The sequence below is a fragment of the Phaethon lepturus genome, unplaced genomic scaffold (assembly GCF_000687285.1).
Source record: "Phaethon lepturus isolate BGI_N335 unplaced genomic scaffold, ASM68728v1 scaffold31699, whole genome shotgun sequence".
NCBI lineage: Eukaryota > Metazoa > Chordata > Aves > Phaethontiformes > Phaethontidae > Phaethon > Phaethon lepturus.
This window is the reverse complement of record NW_010566074.1, coordinates 3,983-14,065: the sequence shown is the minus strand read 5'-3', so window position 1 is coordinate 14,065 and position 10,083 is coordinate 3,983. Positions and strand designations below refer to the sequence as shown.

The 10,083-nt window shown below is 37.8% G+C and overlaps 1 protein-coding gene across 1 annotated transcript in view; it reads left to right on the top strand.

The window, feature by feature from the left end:
• Positions 1-3,024: 3,024 nt before the first annotated feature.
• LOC104627247 (pre-mRNA-splicing regulator WTAP-like) overlaps positions 3,025-10,083 on the top strand; it is a gene marked incomplete at its 3' end in the record, with an annotated part of 9,759 nt that continues 2,700 nt past the window's right edge. The window contains exons 1-2 of the mRNA XM_010295379.1: positions 3,025-3,054; positions 3,149-3,204. Of these exons, the coding sequence (XP_010293681.1) occupies positions 3,025-3,054; positions 3,149-3,204 (86 nt within the window). The remainder of the gene's footprint in view (positions 3,055-3,148; positions 3,205-10,083) is intronic.

Sequence of the window (10,083 nt, the reverse complement as noted above, 5' to 3'; positions counted from 1 at the left end):
GAGCCTATGCTGGGGCTTTCCCTATGGAACTCTTTTTCATATCGTTAAAATAACTGGTAGTGACTTCAGGTGTAACTAGTAAAGCAGCATACTTAGTGCTACTTAATTACTTTGTTTCTTAGGGTTTTTTTTTTTTAATCCTTAAATCCCATGTTTTCTAAACGTTGTAGTAAAAGATTTACAGACTACCGGACTTCCTGAAACTAAAATGCACTTCCCCATTAAACTTTGTTTCACGTTTAAAGTGCCATAAAACCCTAAAACATAAAAATTCTTTCAGTTCCCATGGAAATACTATTTTGCGTATGGAATCTGGTTTTATAGTGCTCGTTGCCAGGAGCAGATATGCAGGAGGAGTGGTGTGTAGCAGCCATAGTTTCCCCAAAATCATGGAAGTGCTTGGTTAGGATAGTACTGTTAAGCTATTCATCATACCACAAAATGTGTTAATGTCAGTCCGTTATATAGGAATGTTGTTTCAGTTGATTGTTTTCACTGTAAAAAATAGCACTTCTTCATGCTGTTGCAGAATATTTCTGATCTGCCTGGGGGAGAGATCATCTCTTTTAGAGGAGAACCAAGTGATGAGAAGCAGAAACTTGCTGCACAGTGCTTGAAAAGCTACTGTAATAAATTCAAAGAATTAACATTTCAGTTGTATGCTACAGACAATAACATTACAAATTCATCCGTTAGTGAACAGAAAGCTAAAGCACATCACTGTGACAACTGATGTAGTCAGCCTGATACTCTTAATGTTTCTGAGAAACACTGAGCGCAGTGGTAGTAATATGTAGCGGTAACAAATTTTTAAGCTTTTGGTAAGTTACTGTAGGTGCCAAAAAAGCTGTTGCATGGGAGTAGTGAGGTGAAATTCACACATGCAGAAAGAGTGCTGATGTTTATCTGCAGATGTGATCAACCTAGCTTTTCCAAAATAACCTGTAGAATATTTTTAGCTACAGTGTTGTGTTTTTGTAGTGTATGGTTTTGTCACAAGTAATAATAGGTGACAGTCAGACAGTAACTTGTGTAATGCAGTGGCCTGTAACCTAAGTCTTCAGCACTTTTGTCCTCTTGTCTGAAAGTAAGACATGGCTTTGTAAATGGTGGTATGCTGGGGGTAGAGGTTGGAGTAGCCAGGTCTAGTGCTGCTGTAGAGAATCAGATGCTGAAATCGGGCACAAGGTCTGGAGATAAGAGGTAGACTGCCCTTACTTAGATGGAGCATCAGCCTTTGATTTCTTTCAGTCATGATTGTGGCAGCAATCAAGTGTTTATAATTGCTGTATGCTGCTGCAGGGTTCACAGGACAAGTCTTTGAGGAAACTCACCTTTTCTGGTATTTGTATGCTTCTGGTACTTTCCTGAGGATGACATGAATAATGACCGTCTGCACAATTTAATCAGTGTTAATCTGTAGTTCTGTGGGACATCTGAAAAGCATGTTTCTCTCTGTGAAGGACTTAAATCTTGCTGGGATCTTCAAGACTACTTTCAAACACTGAAGGAGTTAAAAGATTCTAAAAATCTTCAGGAAAATGATAGTGGGAGAGGTAGGCAACCTAAATACAGGGGTCACAGCATTCCTCCTGTGATACCAAGTTATTCTGTATCATTTTGGGTGACTGAGTTGGGCACTGGCAGTTTGTCTTGGTAGCCTCTTATGCTTGAATATATTTAAGGTACGTTTCTGGTAAAACAGTATCAAATAAGGAGCTGCACCCAGAAGTTAAAGCAAAATGTTGGAGTAACTTCTTGTGTACAAGAAGAGAGGTGGTGGGAGAACTTCTTAGGTTAGGGAAGCACTTTTTATTGTATTTTTTTTTTAAACAGGGACTTATTTGGTAGAGTGCTGTGTATTTGTCAATGGTTAGTGTAGGTTGAAGAGGCTATATACTTCATTTGGGGTGTGTGTGTTTGTCTTGCTGACAAACAATTTTAGGATTTGTTAGTCTTAGGATTTGAAAAAATGATGAGTTCATTGGGTGTCATTGTGAAAATACCTAAGGTAGTCTTTTTGGGAAAATATTTTTTTTAACTACTTAAGAGTATTGCTTTTGTGAAGCTACATGTTTACAACCAAGGAGTTGACACATCCTTTCCCTGGCATACGTGCGTCATAGCAGCTTTACAGTCTTGTTGAGTCTTAATTTTATATGCAACTTTTCTGTTGAAAAGCATAGTGCAAAGATTCATGCCTCTAGCAAACCTTGCATTCATTGTTACTTGTATGCTTACAGTCTTTGCAGACTCAATTTTTCTGATATAATCATAGTTGTAGAAAATAATATGTATTATCCTTTTGAGGTAAGGAAGCATGTCCTGTAACTCAAGGAGGTGTGACTATTTAACCTAGCACAATGCAATCTTACTATGCTATGTACACAAAAGAGGAATTGAATCTTGACGGTGTATCCAAGCTGTTTATTTGACATCTTTTCCTAAAAATATTCACAAGGGTTTTAAAATAATTGCTTAATACTTCCTGTTTAAAATTTTGATAAAGAGAAGAAGTACTTGGAAGAATGTGTTATTTTTTATGTTAGTGGTAGTGTTCACGAAGGATTTACTTTTATTCCAGAGAGATAATGAAGTAGTAGTATAAATTGCTTTCCTCAGACCCTGATATCTTCTACCTTGTAAAAGACAATGTTAAATGGATGTAGGCACATATGAAATGTCAGCTTGATCTAAAGAACTATGGACAAAGTTGGGTGGTTTTGCTTAGTTAAATAGGAAAAATTGATTGCTGGTAGGCTCTTTAGACATCTAAAGAAAGTTTTGGTTAACTTTTAGAAAAAATGCCTCTGTATCTAGATGACAGCAGCAAACTTGTCATAGTGTTGCTTTGTACTCTGGCTGTGCATTATGTGGAAACGATATTTCAGTGGTCTAATATTGCAAATTAAAAAAAAAATAAGGCTAGAAGCTACAAGTTTCTGACTTGTTCAGTATTTCATGTGTACTAGTAACTATGCTAAATAAAACTCCCTTTTTTTTCCCCTCCCTTCAGAGTTCACAATGACGAATGAAGAACCTCTCCCAAAGAAGGTATGTTTAAAAATACGTGTGACTCCCCACCATCCCTCCCCCCCCAGGTAGTCATGACAGCTTCATAAGTTGTGCTTTTCCTTTTGCTCCATAGGTTCGCCTTAGTGAAGCAGATTTTAAGGTTTTACCTAGAGACGAGCTCATCCTAAGGTAAAGTAAAAAGCAGTCTTTCCATCTCAACGTTTTAGTGAACTTTTAATGGAAGATGTGTGACCTCCCTGTTCCACTGGTTTTAGCATCCTTGTTCTGAAAAACTATCCTTTTCATGATATAGCTCTTTTGTAAAGTTCTTGTCTCAAGTATTCTTCTATATAGTTTGGGGGGCAGACAGTTTTTCGAAAGACACAAAATGCTGAACAATATTTTGTAATACATGAGTATTTTTTTATTCGTTTACAACTTCAGGAGATACAGTTGCTTACATTCATTGCTAGATAACAAGTTATTTTTAAACACCGGAAAAATGTCAACTTCTTACTCATAACAATATGTTTTAGATTTTCTTAGTCCATGCAGTCATCTTCTCAGCATGTTCAGATAGTAACAGTAAACTGTTAAAATGAGTTGTTCATTGCCTAGAACTTGCATAAAGAGGAGCCTGGCTATCTTTTCCACCTTTTAGAAAGCTAAGTGTCACCATGGAAAAAATAATAGGCAATCCTGTCACACGGACACACTTAAAGGAACTGACCCAAGCCACTTGTCTCTGTATACCTCAATTTCCTGATTTGCAGTCAAGGAGATACAGATGACACACAGATGCCTAGGTTAGTTATCTGCTTGAGTAGTTTGTGTGAATTTTGGTAAACTTTAGCTTTTGGCTTTTTGTACACTGTAAGTTACTAGCATTATTAGGGTCTCTGAAGTTGGATATTGCTATTTCATAGAACAAAGACTAAACTGTGTAGAAACATGAGTATGCAAGTGCAGGACTTAATGTATATGATCAGTAACTCCCTCTTCTGGGGAAGCTATCCTGCCAGCCTCTTCTGGGATGACAGCTCTTTCCTAAGGGAGTCAGCATAGTCTGGCTGCATATGTTTAAAACTGGTTTCTGGCTTCCTCCAAGTATCTAGTCTTTTGGGTAGTAAAGGATAATATGTTTAAACAGTAGGAAGAAATGCTTCTTTGATGTTACATAGTTTAGGCCTTGTGAATTTTTTTATAAAAAGTTTCTGTAATCAAGATTAGCCCTGGGAATAGTGAACTCCTAAGTCTGTAAAGCTGTGTCCTTAGTTTCAGTCACAAAATTCCTGTCAAAGGTATCAAAGCCTAGTTGCTGTGCCATTCACTTTCTGATTGATAGTGTGAAAACAAAAAAACAAGGCTTCCAGCTGTAATCAGTTTCTGTAACTTGCAATGATAAATTGCTACTGTAGAAGAGATCCATTTCCAGCAAGTTCAAGTGAGAATGTGGTGGAGTACACCAAGGAGGTGAAGTATGTCAGCAGCTAAACTGTGTTAATGAAGAGACAGGAGGGAATTTGCTAATGACGGCTGTGTTGCTACTGAATCTTCTTAGTGTAGACAAAGCAACTTCTGCTCTCAAAAAGGCCATGTGATGGATTTTAGGAGAATAACTGTCCGTTATACCAAGAAGTGGAAACTTAAATGCCATTTTGGCCATTCCCATGTTATTTGTTTGCATTAAGCAGTCTGATGAACAGTTTTTTCTTTGAATAGGGTGCATGTTTAATGGATTTATAGTAACTGATTTCATGTAAACCTAGCAACTGCTACAGTAACTGCTTGCTTTGTTTGTAGGTTGGAGTAAAATATAACACCATTATGTATATCATTTTAAAATCAAAGGCCTCTCTCATACTTTCAGACATAGAAAAGCATGTGTTGACTGCTACTGGATTGTTTTTTAAGATTTGGAATGCTTTTTTTTTTTGGTCCATGCTTTCGTAGGGCAAATGCTTTTTAAGATACAGGCATGTGTAATCTGCTTTTGGTCTTTTAGGTAATACATCATCATCGCTGTATAATTGCACTGATAAAATACAGATGTATAAAATACTAATTCTTTTTTGCCAGTTCCTGTGCCATGAATATCACTTTCACTGTTCTTTTCCATGAAGGACATAATTTAGGTTTGCTCATTTTAACTTCTGTTAACTAAAAGTGAGCAGGATCAACAAGAAGCCTTTCAGTCTGGCCTTCTGGGAACTTCTGCTTGTCTCACTAGTTGTTGCTGTGGACTCATCTTCCTTCATCTTTCCCCTCCCGTCTTTAATGCGGTAGCTACTTAGCTTGACTGAGTGTGTAGGAGCTTCTGTGAAGAAAGAACCAAGAACATGGTAACAAAGCACTCTGTGGATCATAGCTAAAAATATGATTGGTATTGCCCTCACCCTTTAGCCTAGTGGTTAGTCTGTATAACATTGAACTACTGTGATTTACACAAGCAGTTCTGAGGAAATAGAGTGCTTTTTCTGAACTTGAATCAACATGGACATGTAGCCAGTCACTTTTTGGAATGGCTTAGGTGCAATGCTGTGTGTGCCCCACCCCCTAAGTGCTTATTTGTTCATGGAAAAAGTGAACCCCAAAGCTCAGCATAAAAAATGAGTGCTCCAAGAAAAATAGTGGTGTTCATGGAGGTATTTTGAAGCCACGGAGTCTTGAAGTCCGCTGAATGTTTTTAGAGAATTAAGGGAATTAACTAACGTACATAATGCTGCTCAATTACGTTCCAGTTCTTGTGAGGCTGTGACTCTTTGAATGTAAATCAGATTCAGGGCTGTCTTCCTAGTTCTGTGTACAGCTCTGTCTCTGTTCTTTAGTGCCTTTCCAAGTAGCACTTAAGTGAAGCTCTTCAGATTGTCAGTGTTCAGTCATCAGATGCTGACACGAACTACTAAACAGATCAGGAAGCTGATACTGAGTGAAACCAAACTGATTGGAGTAAAAAGCTGGCTTTCAGTCTTTGTCTTTTTCCCCAATGGAGTTCACTGATGAGCTGCCTGAGGCCCCTACAGATGTACCAGAGGGGCAATATTGGGCAAGGAGGTGAAGGCAACTGGTGTTTGCTTAAACCAGTGCATCTCTTAAATCTGTCTGAAGGGGAGAACTCTCCCTTTCTTGGATCTTGGAAAGAAAGGCTTCAGACTTAAGGTCTGGCCAGTGAGTTCCTATAAATTGCATGTTGATTAAAAGAAGCTTTTGCGAATATGAGCAAATTGTTAAATAGTTTAACTGAAAACTGGATTTTTACATCACTGTAAGTGTTGATTTTACCTATGTCTATTAAAAAAAGTTTAACGCAGGTATTATGTGTAGGTGAAACCTGGTAGAAGGGATATATCATCTTCAAGGAAGGCAAAAAAGTTTCCCAGAGGGAAATGCTTTCGTCCTATAGATGAAGATGTGTTAGTAACAGTCTTCAAATTTCAATTTTGACATTGGCGGGGGGGGAGCTGGCAGAGAAAAATACTTCTGTTTGTATTCCTACTGTTTTTTTGAACATGTTTCTTTTACTGAAATTTAGAATGTGTTTAGGGTCAAAAATCTTTTCCTTGGAGAGCATGTAATGTGAACTATCTGGAAAATGTTTGAAGTATATAACTTCTAGGAATGCTATGATATGGAAACTTTCATAATTTACCAGAGGTCTTTAATGTGCTCTGGTTTCTTATGGGGAAGTTGCATGGTTTTATGCAGGGAATTACAGTATTTCTGGATACAGTTTGCATTAAAGCTTCTAACTAGATCTAAAATAAAGACCTACTCTGTGGCATATGATGACATCTGTGAGTTGACTTCTACTAACTGTTCCTGACAGCAGTAAGGCCTAATGAGGAACTCAGATCATACTTGCCTTGTTTGCTTTTTTCTTGTTTGTTGACTTGTAGCTCTGAATTGTTGGACTGTACTGGAGTTGTCACTCCAGTACTGTGATGCTACATCCACTGCTAGATTAGTTTCAGCTTCTGCTGCCTAGTTTCAACATGGCATGGCTGAGATTCCATCACTGAGCAAAGGAGTCCTTACAACATTCCATGAACTTGCTGTCCTTGTTATCTCTTCCAAGCTCTGTGTGAAAACTTAGCATGTGAGATTGATGTAACAGGACTGCAGGCTCACCTCAGCCTTGCATGTCAGCACCTGGGAGTCCATGTTACTGAAAAAAATGATAGAAGCAAAACTGTTGTGCATGAGGATTCAGTACAATGTAAGGCCAAAGTTGTGCATCTGGAAATACTGCCCTTTTATTGTCTGGGTAAAAAGAGACTCTGTGAGAATTATTCATTTAGAGAATGGTGTGGCAGACTCAAAACGCTATTCATGCAGTCATTTGAGACCTGGTAGTAGAGAGTTTTACAACTGTGCTGTTTGATTATAGTATCATCTGGTCTTCTCTACCAGAAGACATAATAAACAGATAAGAGTTAACAATATTCAGAGTTGGAGCACTAAAAATATTGTCAATGATCTTCAGCATCGTTGTTTTTTTAAAAAATGCTTTGTTCTGTCACAGTTCCTTATTTTCCTATTTGTTTTCTTTGGTGTAACTTAAGAAGCTACAGCTTCAACTTCAGCTTTTCAAAGATCACAGTTCCACTTTAATTCCTTCTGTTAATGATCTGTGCTACTGCCGTAAACAAGGGAAAACAATCAGAGTGAAATAAGCTTTAAAGGCAGCGTTTGGGAAAATTTATTATTAAAGGCACTGAGCAAGGAGAGCTACTACAACAAGAGACTTAAGAACTTAGAAGATATAAAAGGTGTTTAAAGTCTTAGGTAATAGACAAGTGAAAACTAAATTATCAGGGCCATCACAAGAGTGTTATTGAAATATCTAAAGCTAGTCAAAGTGTGTGTGTGTATATATATAAGAAAATCTTTGTTTTCTTCCTTTAACTTAGTTTCTCAAGAACATTAATGAAACCATCTTGTTGATAGATTTGGTAAATATTTTGACATGCTAGTCCTCAAGATTACTGATACCACTACAAAAATATATACACATCACACATCTTTGCTTATTTTCCTGAGCTGAAGTTACTTGTAAGAATGGTCTGCTTCGTTAATGCGAATGTTTGTAAACTTTATTATTTCACCTTTTGTTTTGATGCTTTTAGTCTATTTGATTGTCTGTTTTAATGATTTTTTTTTTAATCTAATTGCATAAAATAAGCCTTCTGATTATTGTTTCTATAGTTGCTAGCTTTCTGGTTTGTCTGAAGTGAGGTGAAAACCAGCTCAATTGCTAGAAGAGAAAATTGCTTCTGAGATCTGCAGCAGCAGAATTGAGATAGTGCATGTGTGTGAAAGTAAAGCTACTGTGGTAGAAAAAGTTCAAGTATTAAAACCGGTGGCTTGATTGTTGAAGACTTCTCTCTTACTATGTCAGTGTGATGATCACAAGTTGATTCTGTACAATTTTGTAAACTTTCTTGAAGATGAGCTGCAACAGTCTTCCCCAGGTTTTTGACAAAACGTTATGTCAGAAGACAGAGTTGAGGCCTTTTCTGCTTCTCATACCACTCCATCAGTGAGTAGGCTGGGTGTGCACAAGAAGTTGGGAAGTGACACAGCTGGGACAGCTGACTCCAGCTGACCTTAGTGGGCATGGTAGTGTTGGGTTGACAGTTGGACTTAATGATCTTAAAGGTCTTTTCCAACTTTAGTGGTTCTGTGACTCTGAGTCATGTTTCTAGAAGAGTTGACAGGCACACGACTGGAAAAATCCATGACATGGGTTAGTGCACTCTGGGTTTTCTTTTTCTGAAATTCAGTTCTTGCTTAAATACTAATGGTTGTTGAGAGGTGAGTTAGAGGAGGTTATAGTGAGGTGGGTGTCAGTTTCATCTCCCAAGTAACAAGTGGTAGGGCAAGAGGAAATGGCCTCAGGTTGTGCCAGGGGAGGTTTAGATTGAATATTAGGGGAAATTTCTTCACTGAGAGGGTTGTCAAGCATTGGAACAGGCTGCCTGGGGAAGTGGTTGAGTCACCATCCCTGGAGGTATTAAAAAGATGTAGATATGGTGCTTAGGAACATGGCTTAGTGGTGGACTTGAGAGTGCTAGGTTAATGTAATCTGTAATTACATTAATCTGTAATCTTAATGGTCTTTTCCAACCTAAACGATTCTATAATTCTATTCTCTCTCTGATGTTCTTGGTGACCATGGGCTACATGTGATGGTGGGTTGTGGTTTTTTGGGGGTGGTGGTGGTGGTTTTTTTTATTCCTGGTTGTGGTCTGCTATGTCTAATTAACTTGTGTTTCAGGTATTCATTTCACTTGCTCTTTGTATAGCTGTTATTATCAGCAGGGTGGGTTGTGTGTCATGATTTTGACAAAATTACTGTTTTCAGGCTGTGAGAAGTAACTTAAAAGTCAAGTAATCCTGCAGCTGTATTTGAAGACCAACTCTTTCCTTCCATGTAATTCTTCCATGTAAATACTAGGTTCGTTCTTTCTGGGTTTGCTATTTAGCTGTTTCAGTTTTACTTTTGTGGGATTGAAATCTGAACTAGCATAGAACTTTTAGTGGTCAAACGGTGAAACTTTGGTTTCTAACAATGTTCTTTTTGGAGCAGAGGATAAGTTTAAGAGTTAAGTGGGAATACAACTTACTTATACAACTTTTCTATAGAACTTGGGAGTTAATTCACAATGATTTTATGTTCAGCTGAAGAAATTTTGCTGCTAGAAGATCTTGTGCTTACTTTTGCTTTTCCCAGTGCTGTGATCTCACTTGCTGTGCAGATCTGATGCTCTTTAGACCCATTAATGAGCTGTTTGAATTCACTACATGGTCAGAGACAATCTGGAGTTAGATTTTATAGTATTGATTGAGAGAGTGGTGTTGTAGGTTAAGGTTAAAATAGTTATGATGAGTCTGGCATAAAATAGTTGTCAGGGAGAAAGAGTAGTTGGGAGGAGGGAACAGAAACCTTCCTCTTCTGTAATGGTAAGCTATTACATAGGTTTGTTTCATAATGTGGAATTGTACCATCATGAGGAAGATACATAGTTAGGAGCAAAGCACTTCTTTAAAAACAAACACCACCACCAA